This window comes from Bombina bombina, chromosome 12 (genome assembly GCF_027579735.1).
Source record: "Bombina bombina isolate aBomBom1 chromosome 12, aBomBom1.pri, whole genome shotgun sequence".
In the NCBI taxonomy this organism is placed as follows: Eukaryota; Metazoa; Chordata; class Amphibia; order Anura; family Bombinatoridae; genus Bombina; species Bombina bombina.
Genome location: NC_069510.1, coordinates 87,970,703 through 87,989,246, shown reverse-complemented (window position 1 = coordinate 87,989,246; position 18,544 = coordinate 87,970,703). Strand labels below are relative to the sequence as shown.

The following is an 18,544-nucleotide window of genomic DNA, read 5'->3' as shown; positions in this document are numbered from 1 at the left end:
AAGCTTGCGAATATGTATTATTTGCATCATGTTACATTGTTGACCCGTAGCTGATAAAGACCAACACATTCTCTTTTGCTGGATGTCTGGTTGAATCAACGAACGAAAGCAAAATGTTTTCATGCATAGGATATTTCTAGGCAAGTGCAAATCTCTACAGTCCATGTTTAATATGTTTGTCAACAATGTTCCTTTTTCTTAAAAATTAATGTTGTGTTTAATGTTGAACATATCTAATTAATAAATATGCGCTATTGTGTTTGAATAAAGTAATCAATATGCATTTATCATATGCTAAATATATGATGCCGACTTCTTCTAAATGTAATTTCGTTGTATATTTTATGAAAGGTTCATTAGACACTCACATTATAAATAAAAATATTTGATTTTGTCTCTAGTTAGATAGTCCATTGTTTAACCAATAGGTTTATTTTGTCTTGTGTTGTAAGAAAATGTAAGTAATTTTCTTACTCCTCGCAAAGCCAATGAGTTTCATGTGAGTACCATCTCCAGCTTTGTCCAGTTTGTGTAAAGGTTCTTTTCATATGTTTAATGATGGGGTATTGTGTTTTACGGTTGTAATGGTGGTTCATCTATATTTAAAATATAGCTAACCCTATTTTATTTGCAAGTGTTTGAAGCTTTTTAATATTGCTATCAGTATATGTTAATCTTGTTGTTTGTAGTAGTGTCTATTACATACAGTTATGTAAAAAATATAGGATACTGTCCCTTGAATGCAAATGTTGTTTTTTTGTATCATGTATGAGATCCACATAGTTTAATCTTCAAATATATTTTTGTTAGCATATTTCACCCCCCCACTCCTAAAAGGACTTTAAACCATATTCATTGTTAAAATAAAAATAGTTACAATAAAATATTAACACAATAATGTCTCTTAAAGAAAATAGACTTTATTTAACACGTCAATATAAATGTGATTTTCAAATATTTTTTTTGACAAAGTACATGTAGATATAGCAACAAGCTTAAAATGTGTTAGCATATGTAATGTTGTTAAAGGGACAGTTTCGAAAAAAAATTTTTTTACATTATTCGAAAAGTCAATTCTGTAATAACAAGGATATCAAATGTTTCTCAACAATTGAACATTTGCTATCTAAATTTGCTATCTAAACCTATGAGGTTGGTGTGCTCATTTCTTAAATCTTGAAGAGTGCTTGTAATCATTATACAATTTGAGCACTAGAGGGCATTTGGATAGCATTTGTATATGTAAAATCTTGTGCTCATACAGCATATTATTGACCATGTATTGATCATTGATATCTAAAATGTTGTTATGTCAGAACAACAAATAAGTGGTCATTTTTCATAGTCATAGATACAAGGGTAAGCACATAAGTCACACATGTATTTCTCCATGTTTTGTTGTTTCAAACTTTATAATGCGTAATACAGTGTTTTCTTTGTAATCAATAATTTTCTGACTGTCCCTTTAAGCTGTGTTATTGGCATTCAAACAGTAATATGCCATCATGGATAATTGTTATGGTAATTTAGTTAGCGATTCGGGAAACAGTTTGGACATCACATCACAGAAACCAATCAATATCATGAACAAGGATAGGTATGTGATGATGTGGTTTTCACACACTTATAACCCACACTCTGCAAAGAATCTTCCTCCATGGACCCGGTCCCATAGAAGTCGATTATATACAGAGTGTGGTCCACAAGTGTATGAAAACCACATCATCACATACCTATCCATTACCCAAAAAAAATAATTTAAGATGGAAAAAAATACTTACTTCCTCTTCCTTCCCCTCTTCCCACGGGGCTGAGGCTCTGGGAGAGGCAACTGCCGACTCCGAAGAGTCCTCCTTGGAGCTGTTGTGGGAGGAGTGGAAGGAAGAGTACTGGGACGACCAAGGTGAGGAGTAGATGGCTGAGGAGGAGGAGGAGAAGATGGCTGAGGAGGAGGAGGAGAAGATGGCTGAGGAGGAGGAGGAGTAGATGGCTGAGGAGGAGGATGAGATGGGCCGGCAGGAGGAGATGGCCCAGCAGCAAGAGGCCCAGCAACAAGAGGCCCAGCAACAGGAGGTAGACCAGCATGCGCCTCCCGGAATAATGTGAACATTTCCTGATGAAGATTGAACATTCTTGTTTGTCCTTCTTGTATTGTATTCAGTATACTGATTATTTCGTTTTGGCCTTGAATTATTTGATTCTGCCCATCAAGTATTCTGCGTCGTCCTTCTATGTTTTCTATCCGGGAGGTACGCATCTGGTCTATGTACTCCAGTAGAACCCGCACCTCCGCTATTTCTTCTTGTTGTGCCTGTTGAACCCGTGCACGGCGGGGTGCCCGTGCACGGCGGAGTGCGGGTCTTTGAGGGACCTCGGGTTCCGCGGCTTCAGCGGCATCCTCCTGTGCTTCCGGGGCCTCTTGATCATCTCCCGTGCGCTGTTCGTCACGGGGGGCCTCTTCCCTCCGAAGTGGGAATTCCTCACCACCACTCTCATCCCGGGGAGATGCAGGAGGCTGTGCTGCCTCGTCCCCAGACTCTGTATATTAAAAAAAAAATAAAAAAAGAAATGTATATATTAGCATATTTGCAAATAAAGGTTTAAATGACTTAGCTTACGATACAATTACAAATGCAGAATCATTAATCCACTTTGAAATCTAACAAACAATCAATACGATTTCCGCTTTTTCTAAACAGTGTTTGTGATATCTGGTCAATGTGAATGTTTTTGCGTTTGTTTTCAGTCTGTTTAAATGCACACCTAACCTATAGCCTAGATACTGATGTAACCGCTAAGTAATAGAATGCGTGTAAACAGCGTAATAGCATTAATCTGATCCTTAACACATGAAACCCAATGTTTTATCTTTCATGATTATAAGCATACATTTAGTATCAACTTTCGAATGTACTTTTGTTATCTAATTAGCTTCATTCTCTGGATATTCTTTGCTGAAAAGCATATCTAAATATGTTTATAAGATTCTGATTGTTAGCTGAATATAGCTGCCTCCTGTGATTGTTTCACCGTGTGCATGGCTATTTCTTCATTAAAATATATCTCAAGAATGAATCAAATTATGTAATATAAGTACATTTGAATGTTTTGTCAAATTGTATTCGCTACCTCAATCATGAAAGTAAATGTTTGCGTATAGTGTCCATTGAAATACATTCGTATGTGAAATTATTGTTCAATGAGCTTACCGTCAGATGAGAGTGGCAGGTTCCCGGTATCGATTCCTCCGATACCGACTACTTCCACCTCGGAGATGCTGGGCCGCAACATTTCCTCCCATCTGCAGTACTCCATTTCAAGGGCAGGGCCGCCACCGGTCCCTGCGGCATGTCGGGCCTCCAGGCTTAACTTTTTTTTAAGTTCAAGTTTACAGTCCCGGTACCGATGTTTGATGGAATCCATATCCCGGTTCCGGCAACCCACTGCATTGACTGCATTCCGAATCTCGTTCCAGAGCCTCCTCCTGTCAGTCGGGGTAGTCTTCTGGTGCTGCAGCATCCTATACCTGGCCATATAGGCCTCTACGAGGGCCTCCTTCTCCTCCATCGTAAACCTCGCCTCCCTAGTCGCCTTGGCCTTCCCCTGTGACGATGCCCTCTGTTTCCCGGACTGTGAAGCCCTACTCTGACCGCCACTGGGCCCAGCCACTTGGTCATCTTGAACCAAGTGGCTGGGTCCACCCACCGCTTCCACCCCCGCTTCCTGCCCCCCTTCCTGCCCCCCTTCCTGCCCTGTTCCTCTCCCCCTCCCTCTACCTGTCCCCTGCCTGGCCTCCATCTCCTCCCTAAACTAAACCCTAAATAATAAAAAAAAAGTGAGTGTGATGAAATGAAAGGGGGTCAAAATAAAGAACTAAAAAGACAAAAAAGGTGCTTAAAGTGTGAGGGATGTAAAAAAAAAACAAAGAGGGTAAGGAGTATTTAAATAAACGAAAAGAATAAGACTAAAAGGAGGATATGTAAACTAAATGTAACTAGGGGATGGGTATGGGATGGGTATGGGGTATGGGATAAGAGTAAATGGGATGAAAGGGAATGGGACTACAAGGAATGGGGTATGGAGTGTAGTATGAGGGGGTAGGGGGTATGGAGTGTATGTAGTGTTATTGATAAGTGTATGTATGTATTGAATGTGTTTGCGTGTAAATGTGTTAAGTGTACAGATAAATCACTCGCTCGCTAACTAACACTACTTCTAATTCTCAATAACAAACACTCCCACTAACGCTCACTAACTACCACTAACTGACGCTCACACTAACAACTATCACTAATAACTCCCACTAACTCACTCACGCTCCCACTAACAGACTCTCTCCCACTCCCGCTAACTCCCACTAACTCACTCACTCTCTCACGCTAACACTACCAACTGACTATCTCACGCTAACACTACCAACTGACTCTCTCACGCTAACACTACCAACTGACTCTCTCACACTAACACTAACTCACTCTCAAAAAATCGCAAAATCTCTATTCTTAAATCTCCAAAGACCCACCAGCAACACAGTCAAAGAAGCCCTGCTTGTGTGGTGCTTATATACCCTGTGTAAATGTTTAATGATGTCCCAATTTCCATTGTAATTAGTGTTCAGGTGTGCTTTATTAGCAATTAATATTATTGCAATGTGTATTAGGTGTGTTAATTTGCGCATGCTCATTTTGAGTTGGTATTTGTGGAATGTGTAGAATGCGATGATGTCATAGTGGTCGTTTTCTCTAACATTGTCCAATAGTATTCTTTTTAAATGTGAATTTGCGATGGTGTGTTCTTCGTGAAGTGTTGTATATGTATGTTTTTCATAATATATAATGATATTGAATGCGATTTTTTTTTTAGTGTATGTATATATTTTTTAATCCTTGTTGTTATTGTGCGATTTTCCGCATCTTAAAGTATATGCGTATTCCCCGTATAAATAGTATTAAAACTTCCCCCGCTTGTGAATGTGTGATGCTTCATAGTTGCCAACTTTTAAAAAAAAATTCCAGGGACACTTTGCAGCAGAGCAAGCAAGCGGGTTACTGGAGTATTGGCAACCTACTGTTCAACTGCTCCGCCCACTCAGTTCTGCAATCAAAACACACCCATTTGAAAGTAATAGTATAATTTATACTTATCCATAGTTTATTATACAGATTACAGCACCAAGCTCTTACACCTACCCATTCTCTGGAACACATTCTGGGCATATGGTTATTTTTACAACACAGCATCAAAATTAGAAAGACAAATAATATGTGAACCCATTCAATAATAATAACAATATTCCATTAGGAATGAATTATATTTAAATAATATACTACATCTATTTATCATCTATCTAATTGTATATGTGTATGTGTGTGTGTATATATATATATATATATATATATATATATATATATATATATATATATATATATATATATATATATATATGCAAACAACAAATGTTGTGCAAAAGAGATTTTCAGGGACATTTCCAGGGACAAAAAAAATCCAGGGACATACAACAAAATCCAGGGACTGTCCCTGGAAATCAGGGACTGTTGGCAACTATGGATGCTTGTGTGCTTTGTTGATTGATTGATGTTGTGACATTTGCGGCGTGTTATTGTTGTGCATGATGTGGTATGCGTCATATGACCGAGCTGTGCGTATTTCTCGCGAGATCGAGTGTTAGGTGAAAAAAGCTATTTTTTGCCTTTCCCATTGATCTCTATGGGAGACTGTCTAACGCGGGCAGGATTACGCGTGTGACATACACGCGTTAGGAGCATCGTTAGATGGTCTTATATTAACTCTAAATACCGGAGTCAAACAATGCCGTGCGTTAGACATAAAACACGCGTGGCGTTAACAGCCCATCTACCGCCGAACTCTAAATCTAGCCGTAAAAGACTAAATAGATTAGACACAACTAATACAAGGTCACTGCTCTATTCTATGACTTCATAGTCTTTGTATTTTCTGTTCCTATTTCTTTCTGTGATCTAGATGAACAATAAGTGTATTATTTCTGATTTGCATTAATTATATTTTGGTTCTAGATACTTCTAAGGATAAATATATAAGAAATATGAAGTATAATTGATATAGCTTTAAATTTACAGGCTATGTAAAAATCAATCTAATTTTGTTTTTTCTCTCGTATGCCTATATTGATATATTGTGTTTCAATGGCCTTATATTTTATTCTTTACTCTTGTTTTTTGTACAAAATAGTAAATGTATGATATTTGATTTATGTAAATTGTTTTGGTTTATAAAATAAAAAAAAAAAACAAAAAAAAAACTGCATGCTGTATCTGAATCATAAAAGCATAATTGTGACATCAATGTCCCTTTAATTTTTAGACTTAAATTAAAGGGCCATAATACCCAAATGTTTAAACACTTGAAAGTGATGCATCATAGCTGTAAAAAGCTGACTAGAAAATATCACCTGAACATCTCTATATAAAAAAGAAAGATATTTTACCTCAAAAGTTCCTCAGTAGCCACATCCCATTGTAAAGGATTTCTAAGCAGCATATCAGTATGTCTGTCCTGGGACAGCTAAAGGATTGAGCCTTGTGCACACTCATCTTATTTCCCTATTCAGTGTAAGGAAGTTTACAATGAAATCTCATGAGAGTTAAGTCAAATCTCATGAGATAACAGTAAAAGAGTTCACAACCTAAGCACTGTTGATGCTGATTGGCTGCTGTTCATTTCTTCATTTTTTTTTACCTGCAGCTGAGTATAATTTTTTACACAGAACTTACTCTGCTGAGCTAAGGAAATTGTGAGGTAAAATATCTTCCTTTTTTACATAGAGATGCTCAGGTGATATTTTCCTGTCAGCTTTTTACAGTTATACTGCATCAGTTTCAAGTGATTTAGCATATGAGTATTATGCCCCTTTAAAGGAAATATGGCAAAGCAAATGATAATAAAAGTATATTGTAAAGATGCTTTACTACACATAAAAAAAGCTATTTTATATTAAAATCTCAAATGATATACTGTCACTTTTATTGCTGATACATAGAATGATACATAAAAATGTTCTTTTATGGAAATGATTTCCCTTCTTGTGCACTGCTACACCAGGAAGATTTTGGAACAGAAATAACAGAAGCGCAGATCACAGATTATGAGCAATACAATTCATCTGAAAGTACAGCAAAACTAAGCAGTATTACATAATATCATATATTAAAGGGACAGTCTAGTCAAAACTAAACTTTCATGATTCAGATAGGGCATGCCATTTTAAACAACTTTTCAATTTACTTGTATCATCAACTTTGCTTTGTTCTCTTGGTATTCTTTGCTGAAAGCTAAACCTAGGTAGGCTCATATGCTAATTTCTAAACCCTTGAATGCCGCCTCATTTCTGAATGCATTTGACAGTTTTTCACCGCTAGAGGGCATTAGTTCATGTGTGCCATATAGATAAAATTGTGCTCACCCTGTGGAGTTACTTAGTAGAGGGCACTGATTGGCTGAGAACTGAAATAAGGGGGCAGTTGGCAGAAGCTTAGATACAAGGAAATCACGGAGGTAAAAAGTGTATTAATATAACCGTGTTGGTTGTGCAAAACTGGGGAATGGGTCATAAAGGGATTATCTATCTTTTTAAAAAAAAAAAATTCTGGAGTAGACTGTCCCTTTAACAGTCCTACAATGAAAAGGAGACTGCAGAGTAGCTGTGGTTTAAGTTTGCAAACAAATATTCTCTTGGTAAGTGTTGTACTTGTGATAAATATGTTACATGTCATGTTCTTGCTTTGTGTTGCAGTTTACAGACCTAGAACATGGAGAGTGGTTTGGATACCTGAATCGAGAAGGCAAAGTCGCGCTTACCATTAAAGGTGGTCCATTTAAAGGTAAGCCCCCCCTAAAAAAAAAACAGACATTCTATATAAATAAAGAATGGTTTACATTGTGGGAAATATAGAATTTAACAACAAAAAAATCAGTCTGCTGTATTTTCTGCTCATATTATTTACACCTCTAGGATTCCTATGATCCTATCATCTGACTACGGTTAGATTAAAGGACTCAATCCCCCACCTCTGCATAATTAACCCTAAAAGGTACCTCCCCAATAGCAACTATATATAACCAGTCTGTCTTAATTTCACAACCAGCACAGTTAACCAAAATAACAACCTCCCCACCTCAAATAAACATAATCCCTCCCGGAACATTTAACAGTACTCGTGACTTTCCTCACCGCATATAAAAATAACTGTTCCTGATTCCCCACAGTACAATTACCCTAACTGTGACCTTCCCCACCACTAGTTATCATAACAACTGATCTGATGAACCGGCCCAATTATCCCTAACCATCAGCTCCCTCACTGCAAATAACCTTAAAGGGACATGAACCCCACAATTTTTCTTTCATGATTCAGATATAGAATACAATTCTTTGCTTCATTCTTTAGGTATTCTTTGTTGAAGAAATAGCAAAGCACATGGGAGAGCCAATCACATGAAGCATCCATGGGCATCCACCAATCAGCAACTACTGAGCATATTTAGCTATGCTTTTCAACAAAGGATATTAAGGGAATGAAGAAAATTAGATAATAGAAGTAAATTGGAAAGTTGATTAAAATTGCATGCTCTTAGCATCGACTTCCGGGGCGGAGCTTAGGGAACACGCCAGCGTACACGCCGACGGAGCATCCCGAGCTAACTTTCTAGCACCGCATCGCCTATTGCCCTTGTTTGGAAGGCATTCACACCAAATTGGGCGTGCAAGCCAGCATTTGCGGCTGGCAGGCGCTGGAAGTCTGAACTGAGGCGTTGGGCCGATTTCGCCGCGGCCAGCTGTTTGGAACACTGGGAGCCCAGGTAAAAGACGGTCCGCCACAACAGAGAAGGGGAGCCGTTACTAGCCACATACACGGGCTTAAACAGAAGCACCGCAGGAGTACCCGACTGGAGCACGTGGGATCTGAGGCACACGCTGCTCAAGTTTTTGGTAACGAGGAGACAGCTACCCACAATAGCGGAGTATAAGAGGCTGCACTACAGAAAATCCATGGAGGCACCCCCCTGAGTAACCGCAAGTATACTTCTTATTAAGAAGACTGTGTGCTGTATATATGACTTGATTCTGGGTACATCTATAGTACAATTTATAACAGGCACAATTATCCATTTGACGATTAAAGAGCTGGAACAGGCGAGGCCAGAATCCACATATTGTAACATCATTGGGAATATTTGCAACAGTAGTGGTAGCCTCGGCCTAAAGGTTGTGGTTTAATAATATTACTCCAAGGGGGGTGCGGGATCCTTAAGGGCCTCTCAAGAGGAATTACCAAAGAGGACAGTTTGCAGACTAGTTACTGCGGGTGCACTACGTATCAATTTTTGCCTTCAAAAAAAAAAGGGGGACGGTACCTGTTAGGTGGTATCTGATTGCAGAGCTGTCTAATGACCGGTTAACATATAGGTGGCTACCACCCAGAATACAGGTACTACGCCACAGGACAACACATAAGGGTGATAAGGAGCCTGAAAGTCTGAAAGCAGGAAAGATTCAAAAAGTGGAGGAAGCTTGATGTGAATAGAGGAAGAAGAAGATAGATATACAGAAGGGAAAAGAGAGACTCTGTTGGACATAAACTACTGTGCAGTGGTTATAATAGTATTTCAGTTTTTGATCTGTCTCACTATTTTCGCTATTTTCCTCATACCTCTCTGTAAAGTTTGAACTATCCTCAGGGCCGGATTTACATCTCAGGTGCCTGTAGGCACAAAAACCTGAAGCGCCCCCCCCCCCCCCACACACACACCCCAAAAAAAGTGCAAAAAAATTAGGACTTTTTTTTATTATTATTTAGGACAACTAAAAATAAATATTAGATGTAAAATTACATTTTCCCTTTTATGGAGATACACAAATACACACACCAATTGCAATATTTGTTGTAATGGAAGCTACACCAAAAATCAGTATTCACTTGACTCAAATGGCCATACAATTTCTATTATGTATAACAAAAACAAATCATGTTAAACTTTTAATGCAAAATATTCTAAAGAAAACCCTATTTAAAGGGACATAAAATGTGACAGTTTGCTAGGGCATTTTATTATTGCACTAGTGCTTGCACAGAAGTGTGTTAGCCTCTTGCAAAAGAGTTAAACACATAGTCAATGTCAGTTCTGAGACAGCAATACACATCTGTGCAGACCCAGATGGGCTCAATAGGACATGTTTATTGACAAGCCATTAGTGTATTGCTTTTCTGGAGATGACTTTGACTATGTGCTTAACATTTAGTTTGGAGTTAAACACAGTTTTGTGTAAACAATAGCAAATATTAAAACTAGCAGCATGCAAGTTCATCAGCAACCTTTGCAGCCAGTGGAAGAAAATATAAAATATAGGTATTTTTTCCACTACATGAATGTTGTAGATTATATGTAATCCAGGGGTCAACAAATGTGTTTAAAATTAGAAATTCAATTTACTACAAAACACAAACATGCCACACTTACTTGATAAAAGAACAGATTAACAATTTTTAATGTGATGTGTGTGTATGTGTATATATATATATATATATATATATATATATATATATATATATATATATATATATATATATATAATTATATATATATACTACACATACATACAAACAAATATGCCATGTGAGTGGTTTACACACATACACATTTTACAGCCTTACAGTCTACAAACTTTGTTGTCAAAGTGCCCTAAAGGCTGTAAATCACAATTGGCAGCTTGTAATAAAGAGCAGAGCAGCTAGTCCCACATAACCTCCTCACCTCCAAGGCCTTTATAGAACAAAAACATTCATCCTGAAGCAGAATTTAACCCCCTGGCTATCAAAATGCCCTACAGCACATAACAAGTGAATACACTGCAACCCTCTCTGGTAGCCAAGGGTTAAAGTGCTCTGCTTGTTATGTTGTCATTCTAGGCAGCATTAGAAGCCTTGTACAGTCCCAACCTGTTGTTCTGAAGCTTTCATTCCTCAACAAAAAGTGTCTGCTACACATCAGCATGGAGCTTGGCTGTGTGAGGCAACAGAAGTTAAACTAAACATGCCTGGCAAAAATGGGAGGTGTTTAGTTTTAATCTTTGCCCCTCTCTCCTTCATGGCTCCCTCAACTGTTGCCCTCACCAAAAAAAAAAAAAAAAATGTTATTACTGACAGGCAGGCGCCCTTCACTGCAAGGCACCTGTAGGCACATGCCTACTGTGCCTAATGGGAAATCCGGCCCTGACTATCCTCCAAGAGGCATGGAGGCATATATGTCTGATGTAAAATGGAAATAAGGGTAATACAATAGGGGCAGGTGCAAATGTTTTGAAACCTTATTGAAATTTGGCAACATAAAGCCTTATTGGATAGATGTTTTTAGATACTATGTAAAAATTGAGTAATGCTGTTTTAATTGTAAGATAAGATATTAGTAGTGTGTTAATAGGAGGTGATATACTTGGTGTTGTGAGATTATGAGCTAGACTATACTATAAGCGAGTAAGGGCCTGCAATCTAAGATCTTGGTCTGCAGGGGCAAGATAAGCTCCAACAAGGGACACTTATTTTTGATTTAAATATTTTTATATAACACTACACACACAAAAAAAAAAAAATTGCACGCTCTTTCTAAAGAAAGAAAATGGGTTTCATATCCCTTTAACGCACAATTGCACTGAACCATGGCTAGCGCCAACACAGGCAACCCTATTGGCTAACTGGATGCTCAAGTCAAAATTAAACTTTCATGATTCAGATAGAGCAGGCAATTTTAAGCAACTTCCTAATGTACTCCTATTATCAATTGTTTTCTTCTCTTGGTATCTTTATTTGAAAAAGCAAGAATGTAAGCTTAGGAGTCGGACCATTTTTGGTTCAGAACCTGGGTAGCACTTGCTGATTGGTTTCTAAATGAAGCCACCAATCAGCAAGCGCTTCCAAAAATGGCCCGGCTTCTATGCTTACATTCTTTTTTTTTTTTTTTCAAATAAAGATACCAAGAGTACGAAGAAAAAATTGATAATTGGAGTAAATTTAAAATACAAAGTTGCATGTGACACGCTTTATCTGAATCATGAAAAGTTTCATTTTGACTAGACTATCCCTTTAATTAATCATTTCATTTAATAAAGTGCATCTGACCAAAAGTACAATTTGTTTTATTCAGTTTGTAGTAAATATATATTTTTTAAATAAAATTAAAAATAACGTTTCTCCCCTGCAGGATGCTTTCATGTCCCTCGCTGCCTGTACATGTGTGAAGAGATCCTTTCAAGGCTTCTAAAGGAAGAAAAGGACTAAATCGGCTATAATTGTATTCCCAACGCTGCCAACCGTCACACATTTTGTGGGATTGCTTTGGCTCTGCCCTTCCTGATGTCCCAACCCCCACTTTTTCTCTTCCTGTTTAGGATCTGGTTTATATAAATTGTTTGGGACTGCAGAAACCCCACCTTTAAAGGGACATTAAACACTAAATAAATGCCAGATAGAAAGATAGATTAGTCTGAGAATAACACGTAGATGTATGTTTTAAAGTTTCATTAGTTGTTTAAATATTGACAAAATAAGTGTAAAGGTTTAGTGTCTATAAAACAGTGGGAGCTGCCATGTTGTAACTTGTGTTACCTTCTCTGCTGTGGCCAATTAGGGTCAGTTATAAATAGGTCAGTATTTATATGTGGAATATAACAGTGCTCTGCACTTCCATTTCTAACAGGAACTGAAAAGCTCTCAATTTCAGAATGGAATTACAGGAAAAGGGAACAAAATAAATAATTTAATTATATTGTAGAGGTTTTTTTATATGTACAATTTGACATTTTATACTACCATCTCAAAGTGTTTAATGTCCCATTAATCGCTGCTCTTTGCACCAGAATTTTCAAACTCCACCCACAAACCACCAACACTCTGTCCTCACCTTGGAACTATATGACTACACTTTTATTAGGGTTGTTCAAATGTGTAATTACAGAGGAACTTGCAAAAAGCAGATAGTCCTACGCATTTTGTGCAAGAGCACTTTATCAGAGCTGGTGAAAAAACTGGCATGATAATATTGTTAAACATTACATTAAAGGGCCAATATAGTTGAAAAATGACATGCTCTTATTCGTTAGTTAATCCCTGTATGATTCAGCAGTGTAACTTGCGCTGCTGACTAGATCAACTGCAGTTTCCGCTCAGAACTGGCAGTACTCTGTGGGTTTCGAGCGGCACTTCTACTATGTAGGTAGCCCCTTTGCAGGGCTTAAACATATAGAGGTGAAGAGTTGCTAGTCTTAAAAGTATATGCTTTAACGAATTAGAGCATGTCATTTTTTTTTACTATAATAGCCTTTACGGACCTAAAGAACATTGGCGTCACCAGGGTGGCACAAACCCCCCCAACATAATAGCTGGCCCCCCTAACTGGGATCAACCCTCATTTGCCCACTACCACTTTGTTCAGGTTCCTCATAGCTCCACCTGACCACGCACACAGAACACCCCACCCAATGACCATCTGCCCCACTCCGTTGTGGTCCCTCCCACAAAAACTGATGGGCCTCCTGCAAGTGCCCCCCCCCCCCCCCATAAGAACATTCTTGAGATGCCACCGTTAAAGAAATATTAAACATTGATTCTGGGTAAAAATTTGATTTGCAATTTACAGCATTTGCTTTTTGCTTAAAAAGATAATTAACACCTTTACTACCCATTCCCCAGCTGTGCATAACCAACACTGTAATATTAATATACTTTATAACCTCCCGACTGTGTATGGACAAGGGATTTACATATTTGCCTTTAGAATTAAGAATAAAGAAGTGATTTTTCTTCTAATTAATGGGACACTGTACTGTAAATATTTGTGTCCACTTAATGGGTTCCAAATTACATGTTATACTTACTGAGATTATTAAAGGTATTGGAAATTGTTTCTATATATTTTCTATATTTTCATATTTGAAATAGCTGTTTTTGCTCATGAAAACCATAATCTATGTTCTCAAGGAAATGCCTATTTAAATGGGCTGTCCCTGTAGAAAGAGCAGACCTGGTCATGTTATCTCATTCTGTATACAGAGTCTAATAGTTAGGTAATTAAATGCTAATTAAAGATGGTGGGTAAAGGAGCAATACCATCTAATTCAGATACAAAAATCTCTCTCTTTACCATCCCCTACTGGGAGGACTTATCTCCTGTTTTCATAGCTTTTCTAAATGGATGTTTGGAAACACATTAAAGTGGAGAACATTTCACAGTACAATGCCCCTTTAAAGTGAAAGTTAATTTTCACCAACATACTTAATACCATGGATTCCTCTTATAACACTATATGTAGTCGCTAATTATTTTTAATTCCTTGTTATTTTTTATATATGATCGATTTTTATAACATACCATCTCTGATGTTCCTCTGCCCCCCCCCCCCCACGCTAATTTCCTGGTTCGGCTATTTTACAAGTAAGAGCGGTCCCACCCGCTCTTACGTGTTCATCTGTGCACGCTCCTGAGCGAGAAGCAACATGTATTGTGCATGAGTGATACGGATTACCAATATAGTTTATACTTCTCTAATTATTATATTCTAATATTTTGAAATAAATATATAAGCTTACTTTGTCTAAGTATATTATAATAAAATAATTTACTTATCGTTTATTTTAAAAACTATTCCCCTGCTTGTATTATTTCCCTATTGAGGATATTGCGCATGCATGTCTCATGAACGCTCTTCTATACAGGGATGAAAATCCAATGAGACACGCATGCGTAGTTGAAGTTGGGGGCATGATTTTCAGAAGCCACTGGGGGACCAATAAGAATCTTTAAGACAATATTCGTCATATAAAAATATTTTTTTTTTATCCAGGCGGAGAAATGGCGATATACAAAAGCGGATTGAAAGGTACAATTATGACCTTATTAGATTATACGGTATATAAAAAAAATCATGAATTAAAGTCAACATAATTTCATATGTATTTTACGTTCCAGCATAGAGGTGATTGATAGTTTACTTTTCACTTTAAGAAGGGAATGTCACATATAAATGTTACCCAATCAATTCTAATCCTACTAACCTCATTAGATTTGGACACATTTATAACTGTGAAATCTACATTAGATAGTATATCAGTAATATTTACTAGTTAACCAACTTATATGCCTTGATATTTTTCACTAATATTTGATGATTATTCTTTTTGAAATAATTGATCTTTCAAAACAATTTCCGAGTACAGCCACATTGTACCACCAGGTGGGGCTACAACTTTATTTGGTATCAGACAAACTTGTGCAGATCTCATCTGATCTCCTACACCAGCTGTAGAGGAAATTATATCTTTGTTACTAACACTGATTAATTAAAAGCACCAAGAAAAACATGGATTTTAATCATTCATCAAATATACATGGCCTAAGGGAAGGCTAGTAAAGGTGTCAGTTAATACTGACTGAGCACATGGCTAGTAGAGGTGTCAGTGTATACTGACTGGGCACATGGCTAGTAGAGGTGTCAGTTTATACTGACTGGGCACATGGCTAGTAGAGGTGTCAGTTTATACTGACTGGGCACATGGCTAGTAGAGGTGTTAGTGTATACTGACTGGGCACATGGCTAGTAGAGGTGTCAGTTTATACTGACTAGGCACATGGCTAGTAGAGGTGTCAGTGTATACTGACTAGGCACATGGCTAGTAGAGGTGTCAGTGTATACTGACTGACACATCGCTAGTAGAGGTGTCAGCTTATACTGACTGGGCACATGGCTAGTAGAGGTGTCAGTGTATACTGACTGACATATCGCTAGTAGAAGTGTCAGTTTATACTGACTGGGCACACAGCTAGTAGAGGTATCAGTTTATACTGACTGGGCACATGGCTAGTAGAGGTGACAGTGTATACTGACTGACATATCGCTAGTAGAGGTGTCAGTTTATACTGACTGGGCACATGGCTAGTAGAGGTGTCAGTTTATACTGACTGGGCACACGGCTAGTAGAGGTGTTAGTTTTTACTGACTGGGCACACGGCTAGTAGAGGTGTCAGTGTATACTGACTGGGCACATGGCTAGTAGAGGTGTCAGTGTACAATGACTGGGCACATGGCTAGTAGATGTGTCAGCTTATACTGACTGGGCACACGGCTAGTAGAGCTGTCAGCTTATACTGACTGGGCAAATGGCTAGTAGAGGTGTCAGTTTATACTGACTAGGCACATGGCTAGTAGAGGTGTCAGTGTATACTGACTGGGCACACGGTTAGTAGAGGTGTCAGTGTATACTGACTGGGCACACGGTTAGTAGAGGTGTCAGTGTATACTGACTGGGCACACGGCTAGTAGAGCTGTCAGCTTATACTGACTGGGCAAATGGCTAGTAGAGGTGTCAGTTTATACTGACTGGGCACATGGCTAGTAGAGGTGTCAGTGTATACTGACTGGGCACACGGTTAGTAGAGGTGTCAGTGTATACTGACTGGGCACATGGCTAGTAGAGGTGTCAGTGTATACTGACTGGGCACATGGCTAGTAGAGGTGTCAGTGTATACTGACTGGGCACACGGCTAGTAGAGGTGTCAGTTTATACTGATTGGGCACATGGTTAGTAGAGGTGTCAGCTTATACTAACTGGGCACATGGCTAGTAGAGGTGTCAGTGTATACTGACTGGGCACACTGCTAGTAGAGGTGTCAGTTTATACTGACTGGGCACACGGCTAGTAGAGGTGTCAGTTTATACTGACTGGGCACATGGCTAGTAGAGGTGTCAGTTTATACTGACTGGGCACATCGCTAGTAGAGGTGTCAGTTTATACTTACTGGGCACACGGCTAGTAGATAGGGTTGCCAAGTGTCCATTATTCATCCGGACAGTCCAGTATTTTAACAGGCTGTCCAGTAAAATCTGTACAAAAATACTGGACACTTAAATTTCCAGTATTTTTAACGACCCCTGTCAGCTAAATGTAAAGGACCTTCTAGGCCTTTCTGCATTAGAAATATGGCTCAAAAAGAAGTCACACTGTGCATTTTCTATTATATGTGTTACAGGCAACCATGAGGGTGGTCAATCATTGCTGGGTGGGTACCTCTAGCAGCCAAGGGGGTTACATCACTGCTCTGTACATGTGTTACTGGCAACCAAGGGGATTAAATGACATCTTAGTTATTTTTTGCTCTCAGAGTTTCAGGCTCATATTACGAGTTGAAAGTAAAAAGTTTGCTCTCTCATGTTCATAACGTCACAGTAAAAAATAGACTTTGAGTAGTTGCGAATAAAAAATCGCATTCCCCCATAGACTTCAATTTAGCTGAAAAATACCTAGCACCCACAAGTCACACAAACACGATGGCGGTTATTTAAAAGCATAACATAAGAAGATAATATTGCATCTTTCATAATCTAATGGATAGCAGAATATGTTCTATGTATTCTTAAAGAGATATTTAAATGTATATCTGATGGATATTTGCACAAATATATATATATATATATATATATATATATATATATGTATATAAACTTGATTATATATAGGTCTAGATATATAGGAATATCTATTTAAAAATACATAGAACATATTCCCCATTGTGCAAAAACATTGGAATGTGAGATTTATATAGTAAATACACAGTTAAACACTTATGAATATTGCATAAATATGTTTTTCATGTTTTCATCTACTTAATTGCAAAGGGCTCCAATGCACTTATATATATATGTCTATATGTGTATGCATATGTATTTAAGTGTTTATATTCTGTAAATACGTATATACAAATATAAATACATATGTACACACACACACACACACACACACACACACATATATATATATATATATATATATATATATATATATACACATACATACATACATACATATACATATTTAGGCATGTGTATGAATGTATCTCTATGTTAAACCCCTTTGCAGTCTTTTTTTATATATAACACCTGAGACCTCATATCTTTGAGACCTTTTAACTTTTTAATGCAATATTTTTACTTAATATTTTTGTATCAGATAGTGTTATTATGAGTGTAACTGTACTTTTAAATGTTGATGTGTTTTGTAAATTTAGCAAAGTATATCAAGGGAATTAAGCACATTTGATAATAGGAGTAAATTGGAAAATCATTTAAAATTGCCTGTAATATTCTATCTGAATCCGGAAAGAACAAAAATGGGTTTTATATCCCTTTAGTAGGTCCCATACGATGTAACCTGTAGTGTACAGCAAACATTTAACAATAAATGCTCTCAAGAATTAGAACATTTATATTGTTTTATCAAGGCAAAGATATTACTAGACGTGCAAAAATGCATACTTTATTATTCAGTTTGTAAACAAATAATGTAGTTATCCTCTTTCTTTGGCAATTACTTTGATCTGGCACCAGACAAAAGAGCAATTTAAAATATCTAAATAGCTGATTTCTAAGTTTTAATAGGGCTGATTTTCAAGTTCTCAGTATATTGTAAATAAGCCTTCTTTACTAGGTGTGTTACAGTAT

General features: G+C 37.6%; 1 protein-coding gene across 1 annotated transcript in view; it reads left to right on the top strand.

Annotated features, from left to right (window-relative positions):
• RENBP (renin binding protein) overlaps positions 1-14,691 on the top strand; it is a 76,591-nt gene extending 61,900 nt beyond the window's left edge. The window contains exons 9-10 of the mRNA XM_053696064.1: positions 7,793-7,880; positions 12,256-14,691. Coding sequence (XP_053552039.1) covers positions 7,793-7,880; positions 12,256-12,332 — 165 coding nt within the window. The 3' untranslated portion in view covers positions 12,333-14,691. The remainder of the gene's footprint in view (positions 1-7,792; positions 7,881-12,255) is intronic.
• Positions 14,692-18,544: the final 3,853 nt, after the last annotated feature.